Source organism: Patella vulgata, chromosome 9, assembly GCF_932274485.2.
Source record: "Patella vulgata chromosome 9, xgPatVulg1.2, whole genome shotgun sequence".
NCBI lineage: Eukaryota > Metazoa > Mollusca > Gastropoda > Patellidae > Patella > Patella vulgata.
The window spans coordinates 11,301,645-11,326,439 of NC_065887.2; the positions used below are offsets into that span (position 1 = coordinate 11,301,645).

The 24,795-nt window shown below is 35.7% G+C and overlaps 1 protein-coding gene across 1 annotated transcript in view; it reads left to right on the forward strand.

Annotated features, from left to right (window-relative positions):
• LOC130014271 (mucin-2-like) overlaps positions 1 to 24,795 on the forward strand; it is a 60,306-nt gene that overhangs the window by 34,040 nt on the left and 1,471 nt on the right. The window contains exons 40-86 of the mRNA XM_056103255.1: positions 378 to 513; positions 762 to 830; positions 1,612 to 1,895; positions 2,809 to 2,944; positions 3,170 to 3,277; positions 3,993 to 4,276; positions 5,301 to 5,436; positions 5,679 to 5,759; positions 6,424 to 6,707; positions 7,324 to 7,459; positions 8,560 to 8,592; positions 9,031 to 9,045; positions 9,256 to 9,542; positions 10,128 to 10,257; positions 11,279 to 11,311; positions 11,657 to 11,943; positions 12,030 to 12,165; positions 12,282 to 12,353; positions 12,543 to 12,557; positions 12,745 to 13,094; positions 13,241 to 13,370; positions 13,477 to 13,509; positions 13,783 to 13,833; positions 14,214 to 14,297; positions 15,728 to 15,742; positions 15,923 to 15,928; positions 16,108 to 16,394; positions 16,481 to 16,616; positions 16,760 to 16,831; positions 17,037 to 17,051; positions 17,241 to 17,536; positions 17,737 to 17,866; positions 17,973 to 18,005; positions 18,279 to 18,329; positions 18,727 to 18,810; positions 20,225 to 20,239; positions 20,420 to 20,425; positions 20,605 to 20,891; positions 20,978 to 21,113; positions 21,257 to 21,328; positions 21,534 to 21,548; positions 21,738 to 22,033; positions 22,234 to 22,363; positions 22,470 to 22,502; positions 22,776 to 22,826; positions 23,224 to 23,307; positions 24,739 to 24,753. Coding sequence (XP_055959230.1) covers positions 378 to 513; positions 762 to 830; positions 1,612 to 1,895; positions 2,809 to 2,944; positions 3,170 to 3,277; positions 3,993 to 4,276; positions 5,301 to 5,436; positions 5,679 to 5,759; positions 6,424 to 6,707; positions 7,324 to 7,459; positions 8,560 to 8,592; positions 9,031 to 9,045; positions 9,256 to 9,542; positions 10,128 to 10,257; positions 11,279 to 11,311; positions 11,657 to 11,943; positions 12,030 to 12,165; positions 12,282 to 12,353; positions 12,543 to 12,557; positions 12,745 to 13,094; positions 13,241 to 13,370; positions 13,477 to 13,509; positions 13,783 to 13,833; positions 14,214 to 14,297; positions 15,728 to 15,742; positions 15,923 to 15,928; positions 16,108 to 16,394; positions 16,481 to 16,616; positions 16,760 to 16,831; positions 17,037 to 17,051; positions 17,241 to 17,536; positions 17,737 to 17,866; positions 17,973 to 18,005; positions 18,279 to 18,329; positions 18,727 to 18,810; positions 20,225 to 20,239; positions 20,420 to 20,425; positions 20,605 to 20,891; positions 20,978 to 21,113; positions 21,257 to 21,328; positions 21,534 to 21,548; positions 21,738 to 22,033; positions 22,234 to 22,363; positions 22,470 to 22,502; positions 22,776 to 22,826; positions 23,224 to 23,307; positions 24,739 to 24,753 — 5,575 coding nt within the window. The remainder of the gene's footprint in view (positions 1 to 377; positions 514 to 761; positions 831 to 1,611; positions 1,896 to 2,808; positions 2,945 to 3,169; positions 3,278 to 3,992; positions 4,277 to 5,300; positions 5,437 to 5,678; positions 5,760 to 6,423; positions 6,708 to 7,323; positions 7,460 to 8,559; positions 8,593 to 9,030; positions 9,046 to 9,255; positions 9,543 to 10,127; positions 10,258 to 11,278; positions 11,312 to 11,656; positions 11,944 to 12,029; positions 12,166 to 12,281; positions 12,354 to 12,542; positions 12,558 to 12,744; positions 13,095 to 13,240; positions 13,371 to 13,476; positions 13,510 to 13,782; positions 13,834 to 14,213; positions 14,298 to 15,727; positions 15,743 to 15,922; positions 15,929 to 16,107; positions 16,395 to 16,480; positions 16,617 to 16,759; positions 16,832 to 17,036; positions 17,052 to 17,240; positions 17,537 to 17,736; positions 17,867 to 17,972; positions 18,006 to 18,278; positions 18,330 to 18,726; positions 18,811 to 20,224; positions 20,240 to 20,419; positions 20,426 to 20,604; positions 20,892 to 20,977; positions 21,114 to 21,256; positions 21,329 to 21,533; positions 21,549 to 21,737; positions 22,034 to 22,233; positions 22,364 to 22,469; positions 22,503 to 22,775; positions 22,827 to 23,223; positions 23,308 to 24,738; positions 24,754 to 24,795) is intronic.

The following is a 24,795-nucleotide window of genomic DNA, read 5'->3' on the forward strand; positions in this document are numbered from 1 at the left end:
TGGCAGGTCCCGGTTGTAAAGTCAATGTCCTATTTCATTAGTTTATTATTCTACGTTGCCCTTTAAGATCAATTAATAAGAAAATTTGTTGTATTTCGATCAAGGCAAATATGTTATATGCATGTATTGGAAGATCCGTGGCAGAATCCTCTTCCTAGTTATGACACCACCCTCTTTCCGATCCCACAAGGATCGTGCCAGAGTAGTTTTGCAACGTATTCAAACGTTGCGACTATTAACAACGAGCGAGCCGGTTATGTACGAGTAGCTGAACTCACCAAAAGTATAAAAAACGAATCGCAATTTACATGTGTATTTTATTTTGTGTTGTTAAATTTTTTTTTATTATGCCCTATCCCCGTATTTTTATATTTTAGTCAATCAATACTGGAAAAAGCCCGGTCGTTTACTTCGAAGCTGGTACTGTAGCCAAGGTACTTATCATAACAGTGTCACCAAATAACAGTTCCCTTGAAGTAGAGTTTGATGTGGATATTAGAGCCTGCTTTGAAGGTAAGAATAAAATTTTATAGCACATCTTTGTTTACTTTTCTTTGAATCAGAAACGCCAAGAGTTGGTAAACATGAAACCACTTCAGAGTTTATACTAGTCACAAGTGCCTTGCTAATCTTATCGGCGTTACCTCTTGCAAAGTATGTGAAAAATACAGAATATTGTGTTTTTTACCTACTTTCTGATTCTAACCCGTTAAAATAAAATGTATAGTCCTCTCTAACCCAAAACTCCATTTATTCAACAGAAACGGCTGGACCTGCAGCTACGTCACCAACTGGACCAGGTACATCACCAACTGGACCGGCTACATCACGTAAGTTAATATATGTATCTCGCCTTTGATCTTGTTGTTATTATGTATGGTTTCTGATTTTTTGTTATTGCTTGTCTATAAATAATTGCCCCACTACTGTACATCCATAAACATGTGTTACAGTACATAGGAAATCATGTTCCTGAAGCAACGACTGTGAGTTACCAGTTTACAACATCTGGACGTTGATAGATTGCTTTACAATTCCCGAACCTATAGCTACGTTATCTCCATTTACTGCACACACGTGAATAGTAGCGTCCAATCAGGGGTTTTGACACAAACACGCTCAACTATTTCAACCTCAACGGAAACCTTGACATAGCAACTCGATTATCACAGGTAGTAGATATTTAGCAGGAAAGCGCGAGACTTGGTATTCGCGATGATCGATGAATATGATAGGCTCTCAAGCTGGGTGAATACCCAATCGAAATTAGTGCCTAAATATGCAGGGTATTACGTGAAGGCCTTGATAAGATGTACTGAGTTAAAGCCAGATCAAGCCTACTATTGAAGATGATAAGAAATAAACTCAAACATTTATACAGACATAACCACAAAGACCCGTACATATATTAAAATGGAATGTTTAGTGTATTTCAAATAATCTGAAGGCATTTCGTTTCTAATGAATGTATAAGAATTTGTGTACGAATATTTTAATTAAACTGAGAATAATATGGTAATTTTTTATATAGGGAAAAGTATTATATTTAGATAATTATAAGTATTGAATTATAGTACGAATAAAACAGTTTTCTGGGTTTTTTTTATATAGCTGTATGTACTGACATAGAAGGCATGGCAGATCCTTTGTACGTACCAACTAGCAGTATTACGGCTGATGGATTAAACAATCTTGACGATCTAAGACCTGGAGGAACTCTTGCTACTTTCCAAGGGAATCAACCGATAGTAATTACTGTTGATATGTCGCCGAACAATGATGAAGCTATTGAAGTTAAATCTGTTGGATTAAACAATGCCTCTAATGTTGGAAATATAGTTGTTAAGATTGTAGATGCTACTGGCGCTGAACAAACACCAACACCCCTTGGAGATGTAAGTATAATAAATCAATTGGAAAATAGTTTAGAAATAAAACATTGACCCGCTATACTATCAAGATTTTTATAGCATACATTTCATTGTGGGCGTATTATACCGCCACCCTGTCTGTTGGTCCGTCGATTTGTTGACGGATTCTTTACAGATTTGGCGTGAAGCATCGTGGTCAAGAGAGGACGAACCCTGTCTATTTTCGGTGTTACGCGAATTTCCTTTCTGGGCTTATGCCCCTTTACCGAAACACTTGTGAACCCGATAGAGGCTGTAGTTTTTGACCAATGTTTTTAAATTTTGGTGGGAAGCATTTGGGTCATGAGAGGATGAATCTTTGTGGAGAAGATAGAGGCTACATTTTTTAACGGATTTCTTTCAAATATTAAGCTTGTTCAGAATCCAAGGTTTTTCTTTTGGATAAGCTGCAGTTGAGATAAAGAATCTTTGAGATTTTAGGTACACCCTTCTAAACTCGCTTTCAACATTTTACGAGGTTATTATATAGCCTATTCATAAAATTTTGTAAACAATCTACAGGCCAAATTTTTGAGATTATAAAAAACGGGCTGTGATTGCTCGGCTACTTATAAACAAGAACCCTCTCTTAAAATTCAGAGTCGAGCATATTAGGGAGTATTCAAGTTGAGGGTTTAAAATCACGGCATTTTGAAAATTACATTTGTTAATATTATATGTGTACAATCCGAGAGAGGAAAACTTTAACCGCGTAGTCTAATCTTCGCTCCCACGGGTTCTTTTACATGAACATGGGTGGATATCGTAATTTTGTCACATTCGAATATTGCAAGTGCATACGGTCATCTAAGTTTTGAAGATTTTTACTGAGGAACCCATTGGATATTGTCGTCTGTTTTATACACATTTGCATCCTGGTTCGTTTTTTTCTTTTCAGTCTGTTTTAACTGGTGAAAATCCTGTTCTGAACTTCCCGGCCGGAACAGTAGCCAGGATCGTCAACATAACAGTGACACCAAGCGATGAGAATAATACTGTCTCATTTGACGTCGATATCAGAGCCTGTTTTGAAGGTAAATTTATTAGTTCAATTTGGTAATTGGTTTTAACAAAACTCTTGCGAAATTCAAACAATTGCATCATGGATTCTTGGGTCGCTTACCAGTACTCTTATACTTGTGTTTAACATTTTAAATACAAAATATTGACAAATAAAATATGTTAGATGCATTTAGAAACATTGTAGTATTCAACACAAACTATAACTCATTTCTGTACTATTATCCTTCTATAAATAGAAACAGCAGGCCCGCCACGAATAACGTCCGCAACTGTTCCACCTCAACGAGAATCCCCAACTGCTCCAACTGGGCCAACTCAACCAGTACCACCCACATCACCTACAGGTAAATCATATTATTATACATTAAAGCATGAAGCTGTGGATACCAGTTCCAAACTTATAAATAGGACGGGTATCGTATTTGGGGCACAGTAGACTTACTTGTTCTAGAACACTGATGCCACGCATTTTGTGGTATTCACGTGACTGGCCACTGATTATATTAAGTCCATCAAATCAGATATTTCGTCACAAGAAACAACTTGGTGTTTCGCTTACTTTAGCTACTATAAAAATAGAGAGTGTCTTCATTTTATGGTAACGCCAGAAGGACTAATACCATCGGCAGCTGTGCACGTAAAGCTGGCAGTTAGGGAATCGGAAACAAATCAACAAATCAATGTTCTGGCAAACGTTATTTCCTTCACCGCAGAGAAACGGGGTTTAACGTCCACTAAAATACGGTTTAATTTGATTTCAATACATTGGTGTGCGCAGAAAATCACGAGGCTGGAAAGGCGACCCTACTTCTTCGCACTTCTTCGTCACGTATACGCGGGCTGTCGAAACCAAGCGACTTGACTCAATGACAGACCTTATGCCCGCTATAGTGTAAATGTCAAATTCATAGAAAATGATAGAGATATTAGTTATGTCAATTAGACTGCTAGCACCCTACTCAAGGCTATTCAGTAAGAAGAATTTATACAATATGAACTATAGGTTAACGCTTTATCTGAAGTATCTAAAACAATTGCATGTGTTTATATTTTATTTAGCTGTATGTACTGAACTTGAGGGTATGAAAAGTCCTCTATATGTACCAACTAGCAGTATCAAAGCTGATGGATTAACCAATCTTGACGATCTAAGACCTGGAGGAACTCTTGCTACTTTCCAAGGGAATCAACCGATAGTAATTACTGTTGATATGTCGCCGAACAATGATGAAGCTATTGAAGTTAAATCTGTTGGATTAAACAATGCCTCTAATGTTGGAAATATAGTTGTTAAGATTGTAGATGCTGCTGGCGCTGAACAAACACCAACACCTCTTGGAGATGTAAGTATAATAAATCAATTGGAAAATAGTTTAGAAATAAAACATTGACCCGCTATACTCCCAAGATTTGTATAGCATACATTTCGTTGTGGGCGTATTATGCCGCCACCCTGTCTGTTGGTCCGTCGATTTGTTGACGGATTCTTTACAGATTTGGCGTGAAGCATCGTGGTCATGAGAGGACGAACTCTGTCGATATTCTGTGTTACGCGCCTTACCTTTCTGGTCTTATGCCCCATTGCCGAAACACTTGTGAACCCGATAGAGACTGTAGTATTTGACCAATGTTTTTAAATTTTGGTGGGAAGCATTGGGGCCATGAGAGAATGAATCTCTGTGGAGGCGATAGAGGCTACATTTTTTAACGGATTTCTTTCAAATATTAAGCTTTCTGGGACTTTTCGTTCCGGGGTCATAAATTTGTTCAGCATCCAAGGTTTTTCTTTTGGATAAGCTGCAGTTGAGATAAAGAATCTTTGAGATATTAGGTACATCCTTCTAGACTCGCTTTCGACATTTTGCGAGTTTATTTTTTATAGCATATTCATGAAAACTTGTAAACACTTTACAAGCCAAATTTTTGAGATAATAAAAAACATCGGGCTGTGATTGCTCGGCTACTCATAAACAAGAACACTCTCTTAAAATTCAGAGTCGAGCATATTGGGGAGTTTTCAAGTTATTGCTCCTTTTATCGTAGACTCTTAAACGCTAAGTTGGCATAGAGATAGTTGAGGGTTTAAATTCGCGGTATTTTGAAAATTACATTTGTTAATATTATATGTGTACAATCCGAGAGAGGAAAACTTTAACCGCGTAGTCTAATCTTCGCTCCCACGGGTTCTTTTACATGAACACGGTGGATTTCGTAATTTTGTCACATTCGAATATTGCAAGTGTATATGGTCGGTTTGATAGTATAATAATACGATCATCTAAGTTTTGTAGTTTTTTACTGAGGAACCCATTGGAAATTGTCGTCTGTTTCATGCACATTTGCATCCTTGTTTGTTTTTCTTTTCAGTCTGTTTTAACTGGTGAAAATCCTGTTCTGAACTTCCCGGCTGGAACAGTAGCCAGTATCGTCACCATAACAGTGACCCCAGCCGATGAGAATAGTACTGTCTCATTTGACGTCGATATCAGAGCCTGTTTTGAAGGTAAATTTATTAGTTCAATTTGGTTATTGGTCTTAACACAAATCTTGCGAAATTCAAGCAATTGCATCACGGAATCTTGCGTCGATTAACAGTACTCTTATACTTGTGTTTAGCATTTTAAATAAAAAATATTGACAAATAAAATATGTTAGGTGCATTTAGAAACATTGTAGAAGATGGGGTTTATGTACATTCAACACAAACTATAACTCATTTCTGTACTATTATCCTTCTTTAAATAGAAACAGCAGGACCGCCACGAATAACATCCCCAACTGGTCCAACTGGTCCAACTCAACCAGTACCACCCACATCACCTACAGGTAAATCATATTATTATACATTAAAGCATGAAGCTGTGGATACCAGTTCCAAACTTATAATTGGGACGGGTATCGTATTTGGGGCACAATAGACTTACTCGTTTCTAGAACACTGATGCCACGCATTTTGGGATATTCATGTGACTGGCCACTGATTATCAAATCAGATATTTCGCCACACGAAACAACTTGGTGTTTTGCTTACTTTAGCTACTATAAAAATAGAAAGTGTCTTCATTTTATGGTAACGCCAGTAGGACTAATACTATCGGCAGCTGTGCACGTAAAGCTGGTAGTTAGGAATTCGGAGACAAATCAACAAATCATTGTTCTGGCAAACGTTATTTCCTCCACTGCAGAGAAACGGGGTTAAAAGCCCCCTAAAATACGGTTCAATTTTATTTTAATACATTGGTTTGCACAGAAGCTCACATGGTTGGAAAGGCGACCCTACTTCTTCGTACTTCTTCATCACGTATACGCGGGCTGTCGAAACCAAGCGACTTAACTCAATGACAGACCTTATCATTGTCTAGTTATGTCAATTAGACTGCTCGCACCCTATTCAAGGATATTCAGTAAGAAGAATTTATACAATATAAATATAGGGTAACGTTTTATCTGAAGAATCTAAAACAATTGCATGTGTTTATATTTTATTAAGCTGTATGTACTGAACTTGAGGGTATGAAAAGTCCTCTATATGTACCAACTAGCAGTATCAAAGCTGATGGATTAACCAATCTTGACGATCTAAGACCTGGAGGAACTCTTGCTACTTTCCAAGGGAATCAACCGATAGTAATTACTGTTGATATGTCGCCGAACAATGATGAAGCTATTGAAGTTAAATCTGTTGGATTAAACAATGCCTCTAATGTTGAAAATATAGTTGTTAAGATTGTAGATGCTACTGGCGCTGAACAAACACCAACACCACTTGGAGATGTAAGTATAATAAATAAATTGGAAAATGGTTTAGAAAAAATTAATCATAGTGTAACTATGAGTTTGATCTAAATCTGACCAAAAATTGTGACTCCTGGAACGTCATCAATCTTCGTACATATTTCACAGTAAGTTATGCGTGAAAAGCAGGGACCATGACTCAAGAAGTGACGCTCCGATGCACACCAAAATAGAACCCATCCGAGATCTTTCCGAAAAAAAAATTATAATAAATTATGTGAAAGAAAAGCCGAAATTACAGCCGCCCAGAAAGATAACACAAAACGGACACCAATGCAAATTTTAGTACTTTAAAGAGGAAATATCACTCCAATTTATGGTGAATGATATATGATATTCTATTCAACACAAACTTAAAATCACATTTTTTTAATTTTAGCCATGATGTGAGTTCCATCTTTTGAAAATCACTAAAAGTATTCTGCGACATCTAAATTCACTGTATAACATTTATGGCAAATCTTATTGTTCATAGCTAAAATATCCACTATATTACGGTGTGATGAACACATGTCAAAGCGAAGAAAATTAATTTTTATACCAACTTCCAAAGCCTTTTTAAATTGATCTTTTCTCTTTTTTTCTTCTTATCAAGTCTCAGTTAGGTGGGTCGAACCCCGTTGTGAATTTGCCACTTGGAACTGAAGCCCGAGTCGTCATCATAACAGTGACTCCAGTCAATGAGAATAATAGTGTAACATTTGACGTCGATATCAGAGCTTGTTTTGAAGGTACGTAATATGTTGTTTCGTTGCTTGAGGTGTTTATGTGTCTTGTCCGCCGGTTTGTCTTGTCTGTGTTTTACGTGTAGTGACGTCCTTCTGCATTTACTATTACAATCATACTAAGAGAATAAAGTATGCCATGAAAAACTAAAGCCGCAGCAACATGGATTACAAAACGTAAATTTGCTACCTTTAGTTGACATTGATTTATAGTCGTCGTATTATTAAATGATGGAGACAAATGGAGACGGGCATGGTCATACAGTATGGTATTGGGGCTATTTTGTCCGGACAGCGGGGTATGGCATCCAATGGTAACTGCCAATGTGTATGCGGGACTTCGTTATAAGTTTTTCCTTGCAAGGCCCTTTGTCTAGCTAGCTTTACCGACATGGGGGACTAGATGAACTTTCTCGACCAACAACCAGATCGAACCAGGTCTTTCTTTAGGCCTAAAATGTTATCTAAATTATTAATTGGACTTTAATTAACTTACCCAGAACATAATCAACTCTCGATTTCATCGCTAGCCTACGATATTTAGCGGTTTGGAATGCAGTTTTAAAAAATAATTAAACATGAAAATGGATAATCGAAACTGTGTTTGTTATCGTACCGATTTTAATAATGAAGATCGTGTCTAGCCTAAAATTCAAAAGCTAAAATATCGGTTCAGAGTGGAGCAATTTGACTGAAGTTTTCAGTATATTCTATTTACGTTATCTATTTTTTAACTATTGTAGCGAGAACTGTCAACTCGTTATCTAATCTCCCATGATGCCCCTTTAAATGAAGTTTTATTGGCGTTTCTATCATTAAAAAATACAAAGAGAGAGAGAAATGGAGTTTAACATCCACTTGACACAGACTAGGGACTACTATATGGTTCAATTTTTTTTCAATATTCCGTTTACGCCATCACTCTGGAATTGTGCATGCTGTACAAAAATAGCGAAATATAACCATTTAAGAGTTACCGGCCCTTCTAACAGTTCTAAGAATTGACTCAGTATACAAAACATTTTAAAGACTCAAACATTTGATACAGATTATTTGTGTTTTCTTACTTTTGTATAATATTATTATTATTATTGCATTTATAACAGAAACGGCTGGACCAGTTGGCACATCACCAACGGGTGAGTAAAGTATTTGATTAGATATCCTTTAGGGCCATAGAGTAGTCTATGGCGCCACAGTCACCAAATATCGAGGATCGGTTATGCTTTTATGCATTGAATTCTTTTGTAGTTACGGACAGAGAAGGCATTCCTATTATAGCATTCAGCTACCGTCAAAATAGGAATACTTGTAAAGAAAACTGTCAACGGACGTCCCTATGGACCAATTGAACATGAAATGTAATGAGCCGAATTCCTACCATTGCCACGATAATAAACTCCAAACCTCAAACACTCTTAACTTCTTACAGAATAAATTAATTGAACTGACATTGTCAATATATTCATTTGTAAATATCTATTTTTGAATTATTATATCAAGAACCCCAACATTTTATTTCTATTTTTACCTAATTAAAATTAAAATGTTGTAATTATCTTTTCTTCTTCTATTAGCACCAAGCACAACACGTAAGTACACACGAGTTCAAATATTTGGTTTCATTGCCACAGAGATTCTAAGATAATAATATGCTTTGACTTGTAATAAGTCCTGTAAACTAATCTTTGAGACTGAACATTATTTCTTTGTACCAAACCAAATACATTTAATAAATGTAAATTATAAAGATATTGTAGACTTAAGGATTACATTAATACCGCTAATGACTCATATTACAGCTCGCTGTATACTGACTGAGGGAATGGACAATCCCTCAATCTTGCCAACAGAATATCTTGAACAACCGATAGAAGTTCCATCCTCAAATAATCCGGAAGATCTGAGACCTGGCGGAAGTCCATATGTATTGGGTGCTTCGACTACGCCAGTCCAAATCACTATAAAATTAGCAGACACCCCAGTCGATCTGGCTGAAGTAGTATTACCTACATACAAAAATGTAAAATCATTCACAGTAACTGGAAACACGTCAACAGAAACAAATGTGCCACTGGTACCTACGGATGTATGTATTTTGTTTATTCTTATTGAAAAATTATCTTACATGTGTTTCATTTTTAATATTTCGTTCGGCAATGCTGCATGAATTTCAATCAAATTATTTCGCAGATTCTTATTTAAAGCTTTGTCATTGTTGACTACATTTATTTTCAAATACAAAAAACGAAATCGGCTTAGTTCAGCTGAACACAAAATTGTTCTAAGCATTGTGAGTTTGTAGTTTAAATCATGCTTTATTTTGTTTTTGAGTAAAACATTTTTGCTTCTCGGTAGTGTTTCCAACTAACATGGGGTAGGGGCGTGGCGGCGGCATTTCCCTACCCGCACTGAGTATATTTTTGTTCTACATTGATTGAAATAGCGTTGAAGAAACAAATTTGCGAAGAATTACCACCCTTTTGGTGGCACTCCACTTCAATCCTATACATGTAATGTCTCAAAACTTATTCGAGGGTAATTTTTTAGCACAATTCCATCATTTAATGAAAGATTACACCCGATCGAGTCAATTCAACACTGTATAAATCAAAGAATTCTTGATATATGAAATCGCTAATACTTTCTCATCTGGAATGAAATTTGTTTTTAGCCTGATTCTACTGATGGTTCTCTGCAATTCCCACCCGGAACGGAAGTTACCTCAATTACTATAATACTTACACCGGAAAACAATTCATTACCAATGGAAATTGATGTCAGTATCCATGCTTGTTTCGAAGGTAATGGACTATTCAGCAACCATCTATATTATGTTACATTTGTTTCATTTATGGGCATAGATCATAAGGTCTCTCATTGAGTCAAGAAGCGTTGTTGTACGTAAAACGAAATAGGGTTGCCTGTTCAGCATTTCAGCATCGTTGACCCCCCCCCCCCCTCCCGGTTTCCTCCTACTGGATTAAAAAAATGAACCATATCACATATGTGAGTCATGAAACTACCTAGTTTGTGTCGAGTGTACATTAAACACTTGCTCCACCCCCACCCCCCTCTCGCTCTCTCTCTCTCTCTCTCTCTCGCTCTCTCTCTCCCTCTCTCTCTCTCTCTCTCTCTCCATATGGTTCAGTATCTTTTAGGATATATATTAATCATATTTTTTTTTTTAAAAAAACGTATTGCATTACCTTCATTTATCAGTGTGGGGTGTCACATGACAATCATATTTATTTTTCTATTTCGATAGCAAACTTCACTCACTCTACCCTATCGCCACGTCCTGTTGATTTTATAAATGAAACGGGGTTTGGCGCCTCAATCTTCTGCACCAATTGGGCTAATGTAGAAATGTTCGCTACGAGGGAATTTGCTCGGATTACGGTGTTAGGATCTACTCTTATTTTAAATTCCAAATATCGGCGGTTCTTTTACGTGCACGTCAGTGTTTACACGGGCCCTCGATTTTCGTCCCATTCGAACGACTAGACACTCCGTCCTGTACCACAGACAAGGAGGAACCACGCCTTTCGAGAAATGGGCGGACCAAGAGAAAAAGTAATCAATAATAAAGATGAAATATTGCCTTAAAATTCAGTGAAACGTGTCAGTGTTACTTAGGGGACCTAAAGTAATAATACTTCTACCATTACGTCAGTCAGTACTGAGTACAATCCAGTTTATGTAATGTCATTTTCACGCACCAGGATGTGCTAAATAAGATTACGTATGGTAAATAGATATTTTGTTTTACTATTAGAAAATTAGGACTGCACTTATATTTTTGATCATTTTTATACTTTTCAGTTACAACTGGAACAACAGGAATAACATCAACTGGTAATATTTATATATGATTTTATCGAAAGTCAAACAAAAATTGAAGTGTATCGCCTTGATCATCACTTATGAATTTATTATAATTCTTGCTAGAACATCACCTGTGTATATAGGTGCCTGGTCCCTTTAACATTTGATTTGTCAATAGAATATAAACACTATCTGAATCCAACAAAATCTTTGAAGTGATCCCTTTAACATTTGTCAATAGAATATGTTTTTACAAAAACACCCGGAACATCACCTGCGTATATAAATGACTATATAAATAAAAACTTTCAAACATATTTGATAACTATAAAATATTTGCAATTTTATTAACCGTTGTTTTGCTCTAATTTACAGTTTGTGCCGAGGTTAAAGGTATGGAGGACCCTGCTATTATTCCAACTTCCAGTATAACAGCACCAGGCGTTTCCAATCCCGAAAACCTTAGACCAGGAACTGCAACCACAGCTACATTCCCTGCCCAAACTTCGCCAATTAGTGTAACAATCGATTTGGCACCCATCACTGATGAAACGGTAGAAATTAAATCAGTGGAACTTGTATCACCACAGAATGTAGGATCTATCAGGGTATTTGTAATTGCAACTGGTGGTTCAGAAACAGAAGCAACTTATTTGACTGTAGTAAGTATAAACACGCTTGCTATTAAGACTCTGTTCCTTAAGAGTTTTTTGTTTACAAGAACTGATTATTTCTATTATTTTTACAGACTGATTTATCAGCACCCACTCCTAAAGCTACCTTCCCTGCTGGTACGGAAGCTGCAAAAATCAGAGTCGAAGTAACCCAAACCAATAACGATTCCGAAACTAGTTTCTCTCTTGATGTAAGAGCATGTTTCGAAGGTAGGATACTAATATATTTGACGATGAAAATAAGCAAAGAAAATAAATTTGAACAATCTTTCAAGGAATTAACTCAAATTGTGCTCTGTGATTCTATGGTCGTACTTTTATTTTAGAAACAAGTGTGTTCGGCACATCACCCACTGAAGCAGGAACATCGCCCACTGAAGCAGGAACATCTCCTACAGGTAATTGTAATTTCTGAATATCCCCAATTTCGAGAGTCAAATTTCAACTGCGGTCTCGTTAGTTTAGAACAACCATAAGATAAATCTAGATACGTATGTAAATAAAAACAGTCGAACAATTCTAAGCTGAAACAAAATTGGTTGAGTTACTTATCTTATCTTAAATTTTCCTTTTATTCATTTTACCAGTTGGAACAACTACACGTAAGTTTATTTTTATTTATTTTTTAAGAAAGGGAATAATGTCCAGGCTTCATTTATATGAACACTTTCTGAATCCAACAAAATCTTTGAAGCGACCATTACAGTTTAAATCAAAAAATATGATTTACATGCATTTGATTTATGCATGTGTGTTGTATCTTAACCTTTGGCACATCTTGTATTTCAGCACGGTGTCTCGTGACAGAAGGAATGGCAAGTCCAACAGTTATACCAGCTGAATACCTTGAACAACCATCTGGATTCCCATCGACAGATGATCCAGAGAATCTGAGACCAGGTGGTGATCAATTTACAATTAACCCATCGGATGCTCCTACCAACGTCACATTTAAACTTACTGATGATGTTGAGCCCGTTGATCTGTCAGAAGTAAAACTTCCTGCCAATGACAATGTGCAAACATTTAGAGTATTTGGACGAACGGGACCTTCAGCACCATGGACACTACTTGAATCTACTGATGTAAGTACATGGTCATGGTCAAACCAATACAATTTTTTCTTTTCAATTTATAAGAGTCGTACAACCATAAATTGTTTATATTCATTGATTTAATTAGATGCTTTATATGGGGAATTGTATGTGTTTCCAGTCGTTTACTTTTATTTTATTTGAATCCATCAATAAACTTTAAATTACAATATCGTTCTATCTTTAAACAGAATGATACCACTGATGATTCTCTTAAATTCCCACCTGAAGTCGTTGTCACAGAGATTATGGTTGAAATAACACCAACGGATTCGGACAAACCAGTGACGATTGATGTTAGTGTGCACGCCTGTTTTGTAGGTTCGTAGCAAATCTTTATTCTTTTTTTCTTAGATATTTCTTTATCCACATTTAATATAATTACTTTATCCCATATTAATGTTCTACTACATTTGTATCTTTATAGTTACAACTGGCACAGAAGGAACATCACCAACAGGTAAGCCTAATGAACGATTTGATAACTTGTTAAATATATTTTAGGAAATTTTATATCAGATGGAATGAAATAAAACATTGCGTGGACTCAAATAGGTCTGTAACAATAGCTGCCACGAATGTAATATATGGATAAACAGTAAACATGTAATGAATTTTGATTTAATTGAAAGGAGCGTCAATTTCCTTGACATTTGTTTAATTTGAGCAATGCAAGTGTTGACAAACAATTAATTCTTTTCTGAAATATCTGTATAACCATTTATATCTCCAGCACCCGAAACTTCGCCAACTGCACCCGGAACTTTGCCAACTGCGCCGGAACGTCTCCCACAGTTAATTGTAGTCGGACATTTTTAATCTTTACTAGAATATCATGTTAAATGTTTTTTAACAGCAGATGATATACTATTCCATATATATCTAATGGAAGTAACAATTATTTATATTTTGGTGTAGTTCTTTTACACAAATGATTATTGGATACTACTGTTTGACAGTTACACTACTCCGAGGCCCAGCCTATATTATCAGACAAGCACTTTAATTTCAGCAGTCAATGTTTTGAAAAACAAATGATTTATACATCGAGCAGCATTAACTTCGCCCAGGACCTTCTACCACAAACCCCTTGAGCAGTTAAAGAACTGATGAACAATTCATTCTTTTATAAAATATTTAATATAAAATCATTTCTGTCTCCAGCACCAGGAACTTCCCCAACTGCACCCGGAACTTCCCCAACTGCACCCGGAACTTCACCGACTGCGCCTGGAACTTCTCCCACAGGTAATACAAGTACAAACAATCAACTACATTTAATTACAATTATTTATATCTTGATGCAGCCTATTTACATAAAGCAGTAATGGTTAATGATGTCAATGTACTTGACAGTTACAGATCTTCTAGGCCCGGCTTATATTCTCGGACAAGCACTTTAATTTCAGATGGCCATGCACTTGAAAAACAATTGATTTATATATCCAGCACCAAGAATTTCGCCATCTGCGACCAGAACTTCTCCCACAAACTACTAGAGGACCGCTTATACGTATCTTGAAGCTGAAAAGTGACAGCTGTATAATTACGTAAATACGATACAAAATGCCTCTCATTGGGTTACCAAAAGCTAGTATTTTTGGTGTGACGCACCCAAGAGAGAGTGAACTTTCCACGGCCTTTTGTTCCAGAGTGATATCCTCTTATCCAAAAACCTTGATAGAGGCTACAATTTTCAAGAGATCCTTTTTCAAATTTTGTGTGAAGCTTTGGCTACATTACAGGATAATGATATTAAGCTATAGTTTTCAGCAGATTTTTTTTTAAATTCCATATGAAGCATTGGGATAACCAAAGGATGAGCTCGATCAATTTTACCACTCTTGCAACAGAGGGTGTGTGTTTCATGGCAACCGATTGCTCGAGACGAGTACGAGACTGAACGTGCGTCACCGGATTGACACTCTCCCTTGTGATGGATCCCCATAGGTTACATAAGTGCCGCACCTTGTGTTTTGCATTTGATACATTTGCCTGAATGTTAGTTGCTTAGGGTGTTGTTAATTCACTGAAATGACAAGTTTAATCATTTAAACGCTTCAAATTGACAGTGCTCCAGTGGCGAAATAATGCGTTCAGCTGTCCATATAAAACATCACTATAAAATCTATATCTCGACATTGGTATAATCTTTACTAATTTGGGTTTAATTTGGTTTATAATTATTAATTACTGAAACCATTCGAAGAACCAGTTTAGACAATGAACCCGGATTTGATTGGAGGGAGCGGGTGGAGCTATTTAAATAAATGATTACAGCAGCGTATTTCAACATTTTTGTGTCAATTTAAACCAATGGGATTTTAATTAATTATTTAATTGGCTAATTACCGAAAGCCCTCCAGAGAGACAGTGATCTAGTAGCAACAATAATGGTTTTAGTGGTTTCATATAAAATCGTCCCAACTACTATAACGATTTACATTTTTAAATGGTTTCTATGAAGTTATGTCATCTTAACATCTATTCACAGATAAGACCCGTAATTTTCTTTGAAAATGATTCATAGCTTCATTCATACTAAAACAAATATGCAGATCATTTAAATTTCGCCAATTTTGATATTGTGAGATATTGGGAAGTTTAAATTATTCAAGCTTTTCTAAGCTATAGTGTTATCTGTTATTAATAATTTGTGTTTCGTTTTCTATTTACAGTTGGAACAAAAACACGTAAATTAATGTAAACAGTCAAATTAAAACAATAAATCAACATTTGAGCTTAAATATGACATATCACAAACATGATACTATAGAATTTTGAAGTTTGAAGCGACCATTACAGTTTAAACCAAAACATTTGATTTATGGATATATGTTGTATCTTAATACTTGGCACATGTTGTATTTCAGCACGATGTCTTGTGACATCTTTCTAGGATGTCTTTCTACCAATATGTATTGAAAGGGCCACTCTATGTTTTTGAAAACATCACCTGCGTATATAAATGACTATATAAATAAAAAACTTTCAAACATATTTGATAACTATAAAATATTTGCAATTTTATTAACCGTTGTTTTGCTCTAATTTACAGTTTGTGCCGAGGTTAAAGGTATGGAGGACCCTGCTATTATACCCGCTTCCAGTATAACAGCACCGGGCGTTTCCAATCCCGAAAACCTTAGACCAGGAAGTGCAACCACAGCTACTTTCCCTGCCCAATCTTCACCAATTAGTGTAACAATCGATTTGACACCCATCACTGATGAAACGGTAGAAATTAAATCAGTGGAACTTGTATCACCACAGAATGTAGGATCTATCAGGGTATTTGTAATTGCAACTGGTGGTTCAGAAACAGAAGCAACTTATTTGACTGCAGTAAGTATAAACACGCTTGCTATTAAGACTCTATTCCTTAAGAGTTTTTTGTTTACAAGAACTGATGTTTTCTATTATTTTTACAGACTGATTTATCAGCACCCATTCCTAAAGCTACCTTCCCTGCTGGTACGGAAGCTGCACAAATCAGAGTCGAAGTAACCCAAACCAATAACGATTCCGAAACAAGTTTCTCTCTTGATGTTAGAGCATGTTTCGAAGGTAGGATACTAATATATTTGTAATTCAGTTTTATTATGTGTTCGACGATGAAAATATGCAAAGAAAATAAATTTGAATAATCTTCCAAGGAATTCAATCCAATTGTCGTCTATGATTGTATGGGCGTACTTCTTTTATTTTAGAAACAAGTGTGTCCGGCACATCACCCACTGAAGCAGGAACATCACCCACTGAAGCAGGAACATCTCCTACAGGTAATTGTAATTTCTGAATATCCCTAATTTCGAGTGTCAAATTTCAGATATTTATTTTGTTCAACTGCAGTCCGTTAGTTTAGAACAACCATAAGATAAATCTAGATACGTATGTAAATAAAGAAAGTCGAACAATTTTAAGCTGAAACAAAATTGGTTGAGTTACTTATCTTATCTTAACTTTTCTTTTTATTCATTTTACCAGTTGGAACAACTACACGTAAGTTTATTTTTATTTATTTTTTAAAGAAAGGGAATAATGTCCAGGCTTCATTTATATGAACACTTTCTGAATCCAACAAAATCTTTGAAGCGACCATTACAGTTTAAATATAAAAAAAATGATTTACATGCATTTGATTGATGGATGTGTGTTGTATCTTAACACTTGGCACATTTTGTATTTCAGCACGGTGTCTTGTGACAGAAGGAATGGCAAGTCCAACAGTTATACCAGCTGAATACCTTGAACAACCATCTGGATTCCCATCGACAGATGATCCAGAGAATCTGAGACCAGGTGGTGATCAATTTACAATTAACCCATCGGATGCTCCTACCAACGTCACATTTAAACTTACTGATGATGTTGAGCCCGTTGATCTGTCAGAAGTAAAACTTCCTGCCAATGACAATGTGCAAACATTTAGAGTATTTGGACGAACGGGACCTTCAGCACCATGGACACTACTTGAATCTACTGATGTAAGTACATGGTCATGGTCAAACCAATACAATTTTTTCTTTTCAATTTATAAGAGTCGTACAACCATAAATTGTTTATATTCATTGATTTAATTAGATGCTTTATATGGGGAATTGTATGTGTTTCCAGTCGTTTACTTTTATTTTATTTGAATCCATCAATAAACTTTAAATTACAATATCGTTCTATCTTTAAACAGAATGATACCACTGATGATTCTCTTAAATTCCCACCTGAAGTCGTTGTCACAGAGATTATGGTTGAAATAACACCAACGGATTCGGACAAACCAGTGACGATTGATGTTAGTGTGCACGCCTGTTTTGTAGGTTCGTAGCAAATCTTTATTCTTTTTTTCTTAGATATTTCTTTATCCACCTTTAATATAATTACTTTATCCCATATTAATGTTCTACTACATTTGTATCTTTATAGTTACAACTGGCACAGAAGGAACATCACCAACAGGTAAGCCTAATGAACGATTTGATAACTTGTTAAATATATTTTAGGAAATTTTATATCAGATGGAATGAAATAAAACATTGCGTGGACTCAAATAGGTCTGTAACAATAGCTGCCACGAATGTAATATATGGATAAACAGTAAACATGTAATGAATTTTGATTTAATTGAAAGGAGCGTCAATTTCCTTGACATTTGTTTAATTTGAGCAATGCAAGTGTTGACAAACAATTAATTCTTTTCTGAAATATCTGTATAACCATTTATATCTCCAGCACCCGAAACTTCGCCAACTGCACCCGGAACTTCGCCAACTGCGCCGGAACGTCTCCCACAGTTAATTGTAGTCGGACATTTTTAATCTTTACTAGAATATCATGTTAAATGTTTTTTAACAGCAGATGATATACTATTCCATATCTATCTAATGGAAGTAACAATTATTTATATTTTGGTGTAGTTCTTTTATACAAATGATTATTGGATACTACTGTCAATTTGTTTGACAGTTACACTACTCCGAGGCCCAGCCTATATTATCAGACAAGCACTTTAATTTCAGCAGTCAATGTCTTGAAAAACAAATGATTTATACATCGAGCAGCATTAACTTCGCCACCGGCGCCCAGGACCTTCTACCACAAACCCCTTGAGCAGTTAAAGAACTGATGAACAATTCATTCTTTTATAAAATATTTAATATAAAATCATTTCTGTCTCCAGCACCAGGAACTTCCCCAACTGCACCCGGAACTTCCCCAACTGCACCCGGAACTTCACCGACTGCGCCTGGAACTTCTCCCACAGGTAATACACGTACAAACAATCAACTACATTTAATTACAATTATTTATATCTTGATGCAGCCTATTTACATAAAGCAGTAATGGTTAATGATGTCAATCTACTTGACAGTTACTGATCTTCTAGGCCCGGCTTATATTCTCGGACAAGCACTTTAATTTCAGATGTCCATGCACTTGAAAAACAATTGATTTATATATCCAGCACCAAGAATTTCGCCATCTGCGACCAGAACTTCTCCCACAAACTACTAGAGGACCGCTTATACGTATCTTGAAGCTGAAAAGTGACAGCTGTATAATTACGTAAATACGATACAAAATGCCTCGCATTGGGTTACCAAAAGCTAGAATTTTTGGTGTGACGCACCCAAGAGAGAGTGAACTTTCCACGGCCTTTTGTTCCAGAGTGATATCCTCTTATCCAAAAACCTTGATAGAGGCTACAATTTTCAAGAGATCCTTTTTCAAATTTTGTGTGAAGCTTTGGCTACATTACAGGATTATGATATTAAGCTATAGTTTTCAGCAGATTTTTTTTTAAATTCCATATGAAGCATTGGGATAACCAATTTTACCACTCTTGCAACAGAGGGTGTGTGTTTCATGGCAACCGATTGCTCGAGACGAGTACGAGACTGAACGTGCGTCACCGGATTGACACTCTCCCTTGTGATGGATCCCCATAGGTTACATAAGTGCCGCACCTTGTGTTTTGCATTTGATACATTTGCCTGAATGTTAGTTGCTTAGGGTGTTGTTAATTCACTGAAATGACAAGTTTAATCATTTAAACGCTTCAAATTGACAGTGCTCCAGTGGCGAAATAATGCGTTCAGCTGTCCATATAAAACATCACTATAAAATCTATATCTCGACATTGGTATAATTTTTACTAATTTGGGTTTAATTTGGTTTTATAATTATTAATTACTGAAACCATTCGAAGAACCAGTTTAGACAATGAACCCGGATTTGATTGGAGGGAGCGGGTGGAGCTATTTAAATAAATGATTACAGCAGCGTATTTCAACATTTTTGTGTCAATTTAAACCAATGGGATTTTAATTAATTATTTAATTGGCTAATTACCGAAAGCCCTCCAGAGAGACAGTGATCTAGTAGCAACAATAATGGTTTTAGTGGTTTCATATAAAATCGTCCCAACTACTATAATGATTTACATTTTTAAATGGTTTCTATGAAGTTATGTCATCTTAACATCTATTCACAGATAAGACCCGTAATTTTCTTTGAAAATGATTCATAGCTTCATTCATACTAAAACAAATATGCAGATCATTTAAATTTCGCCAATTTTGATATTGTGAGATATTGGGAAGTTTAAATTATTCAAGCTTTTCTAAGCTATAGTGTTATCTGTTATTAATAATTTGTGTTTCGTTTTCTATTTACAGTTGGAACAAAAACACGTAAATTAATGTAAACAGTCAAATTAAAACAATAAATCAACATTTGAGCTTAAATATGACATATCACAAACATGATACTATAGAATTTTGAAGTTTGAAGCGACCATTACAGTTTAAACCAAAACATTTGATTTATGGATATATGTTGTATCTTAATACTTGGCACATGTTGTATTTCAGCACGATGTCTTGTGACATCTTTCTAGGATGTCTTTCTACCAATATGTATTGAAAGGGCCACTCTATGTTTTTGAAAACATCACCTGCGTATATAAATGACTATATAAATAAAAAACTTTCAAACATATTTGATAACTATAAAATATTTGCAATTTTATTAACCGTTGTTTTGCTCTAATTTACAGTTTGTGCCGAGGTTAAAGGTATGGAGGACCCTGCTATTATACCCGCTTCCAGTATAACAGCACCGGGCGTTTCCAATCCCGAAAACCTTAGACCAGGAAGTGCAACCACAGCTACTTTCCCTGCCCAATCTTCACCAATTAGTGTAACAATCGATTTGGCACCCATCACTGATGAAACGGTAGAAATTAAATCAGTGGAACTTGTATCACCACAGAATGTAGGATCTATCAGGGTATTTGTAATTGCAACTGGTGGTTCAGAAACAGAAGCAACTTATTTGACTGCAGTAAGTATAAACACGCTTGCTATTAAGACTCTATTCCTTAAGAGTTTTTTGTTTACAAGAACTGATGTTTTCTATTATTTTTACAGACTGATTTATCAGCACCCATTCCTAAAGCTACCTTCCCTGCTGGTACGGAAGCTGCACAAATCAGAGTCGAAGTAACCCAAACCAATAACGATTCCGAAACAAGTTTCTCTCTTGATGTTAGAGCATGTTTCGAAGGTAGGATACTAATATATTTGTAATTCAGTTTTATTATGTGTTCGACGATGAAAATATGCAAAGAAAATAAATTTGAATAATCTTCCAAGGAATTCAATCCAATTGTCGTCTATGATTCTATGGGCGTACTTCTTTTATTTTAGAAACAAGTGTGTCCGGCACATCACCCACTGAAGCAGGAACATCACCCACTGAAGCAGGAACATCTCCTACAGGTAATTGTAATTTCTGAATATCCCTAATTTCGAGTGTCAAATTTCAGATATTTATTTTGTTCAACTGCAGTCCGTTAGTTTAGAACAACCATAAGATAAATCTAGATACGTATGTAAATAAAGAAAGTCGAACAATTTTAAGCTGAAACAAAATTGGTTGAGTTACTTATCTTATCTTAACTTTTCCTTTTATTCATTTTACCAGTTGGAACAACTACACGTAAGTTTATTTTTATTTATTTTTTAAAGAAAGGGAATAATGTCCAGGCTTCATTTATATAAACACTCTCTGAATCCAACAAAATCTTTGAAGCGACCATTACAGTTTAAATATAAAAAAAATGATTTACATGCATTTGATTGATGGATGTGTGTTGTATCTTAACACTTGGCACATTTTGTATTTCAGCACGGTGTCTTGTGACAGAAGGAATGGCAAGTCCAACAGTTATACCAGCTGCATACCTTGAACAACCATCTGGATTCCCATCGACAGATGATCCAGAGAATCTGAGACCAGGTGGTGATCAATTTACAATTAACCCATCGGATGCTCCTACCAACGTCACATTTAAACTTACTGATGATGTTGAGCCCGTTGATCTGTCAGAAGTAAAACTTCCTGCCAATGACAATGTGCAAACATTTAGAGTATTTGGACGAACGGGACCTTCAGCACCATGGACACTACTTGAATCTACTGATGTAAGTACATGGTCATGGTCAAACCAATACAATTTTTTCTTTTCAATTTATAAGAGTCGTACAACCATAAATTGTTTATATTCATTGATTTAATTAGATGCTTTATATGGGGAATTGTATGTGTTTCCAGTCGTTTACTTTTATTTTATTTGAATCCATCAATAAACTTTAAATTACAATATCGTTCTATCTTTAAACAGAATGATACCACTGATGATTCTCTTAAATTCCCACCTGAAGTCGTTGTCACAGAGATTATGGTTGAAATAACACCAACGGATTCGGACAAACCAGTGACGATTGATGTTAGTGTGCACGCCTGTTTTGTAGGTTCGTAGCAAATCTTTATTCTTTTTTTCTTAGATATTTCTTTATCCACCTTTAATATAATTACTTTATCCCATATTAATGTTCTACTACATTTGTATCTTTATAGTTACAACTGGCACAGAAGGAACATCACCAACAGGTAAGCCTAATGAACGATTTGATAACTTGTTAAATATATTTTAGGAAATTTTATATCAGATGGAATGAAATAAAACATTGCGTGGACTCAAATAGGTCTGTAACAATAGCTGCCACGAATGTAATATATGGATAAACAGTAAACATGTAATGAATTTTGATTTAATTGAAAGGAGCGTCAATTTCCTTGACATTTGTTTAATTTGAGCAATGCAAGTGTTGACAAACAATTAATTCTTTTCTGAAATATCTGTATAACCATTTATATCTCCAGCACCCGAAACTTCGCCAACTGCACCCGGAACTTCGCCAACTGCGCCGGAACGTCTCCCACAGTTAATTGTAGTCGGACATTTTTAATCTTTACTAGAATATCATGTTAAATGTTTTTTAACAGCAGATGATATACTATTCCATATCTATCTAATGGAAGTAACAATTATTTATATTTTGGTGTAGTTCTTTTATACAAATGATTATTGGATACTACTGTCAATTTGTTTGACAGTTACACTACTCCGAGGCCCAGCCTATATTATCAGACAAGCACTTTAATTTCAGCAGTCAATGTCTTGAAAAACAAATGATTTATACATCGAGCAGCATTAACTTCGCCACCGGCGCCCAGGACCTTCTACCACAAACCCCTTGAGCAGTTAAAGAACTGATGAACAATTCATTCTTTTATAAAATATTTAATATAAAATCATTTCTGTCTCCAGCACCAGGAACTTCCCCAACTGCACCCGGAACTTCCCCAACTGCACCCGGAACTTCACCGACTGCGCCTGGAACTTCTCCCACAGGTAATACAAGTACAAACAATCAACTACATTTAATTACAATTATTTATATCTTGATGCAGCCTATTTACATAAAGCAGTAATGGTTAATGATGTCAATGTACTTGACAGTTACAGATCTTCTAGGCCCGGCTTATATTCTCGGACAAGCACTTTAATTTCAGATGGCCATGCACTTGAAAAACAATTGATTTATATATCCAGCACCAAGAATTTCGCCATCTGCGACCAGAACTTCTCCCACAAACTACTAGAGGACCGCTTATACGTATCTTGAAGCTGAAAAGTGACAGCTGTATAATTACGTAAATACGATACAAAATGCCTCGCATTGGGTTACCAAAAGCTAGAATTTTTGGTGTGACGCACCCAAGAGAGAGTGAACTTTCCACGGCCTTTTGTTCCAGAGTGATATCCTCTTATCCAAAAACCTTGATAGAGGCTACAATTTTCAAGAGATCCTTTTTCAAATTTTGTGTGAAGCTTTGGCTACATTACAGGATAATGATATTAAGCTATAGTTTTCAGCAGATTTTTTTTAAAATTCCATATGAAGCATTGGGATAACCAAAGGATGTGCTCGATCAATTTTACCACTCTTGCAACAGAGGGTGTGTGTTTCATGGCAACCGATTGCTCGAGACGAGTACGAGACTGAACGTGCGTCACCGGATTGACACTCTCCCTTGTGATGGATCCCCATAGGTTACATAAGTGCCGCACCTTGTGTTTTGCATTTGATACATTTGCCTGAATGTTAGTTGCTTAGGGTGTTGTTAATTCACTGAAATGACAAGTTTAATCATTTAAACGCTTCAAATTGACAGTGCTCCAGTGGCGAAATAATGCGTTCAGCTGTCCATATAAAACATCACTATAAAATCTATATCTCGACATTGGTATAATTTTTACTAATTTGGGTTTAATTTGGTTTTATAATTATTAATTACTGAAACCATTCGAAGAACCAGTTTAGACAATGAACCCGGATTTGATTGGAGGGAGCGGGTGGAGCTATTTAAATAAATGATTACAGCAGCGTATTTCAACATTTTTGTATCAATTTAAACCAATGGGATTTTAATTAATTATTTAATTGGCTAATTACCGAAAGCCCTCCAGAGAGACAGTGATCTAGTAGCAACAATAATGGTTTTAGTGGTTTCATATAAAATCGTCCCAACTACTATAATGATTTACATTTTTAAATGGTTTCTATGAAGTTATGTCATCTTAACATCTATTCACAGATAAGACCCGTAATTTTCTTTGAAAATGATTCATAGCTTCATTCATACTAAAACAAATATGCAGATCATTTAAATTTCGCCAATTTTGATATTGTGAGATATTGGGAAGTTTAAATTATTCAAGCTTTTCTAAGCTATAGTGTTATCTGTTATTAATAATTTGTGTTTCGTTTTCTATTTACAGTTGGAACAAAAACACGTAAATTAATGTAAACAGTCAAATTAAAACAATAAATCAACA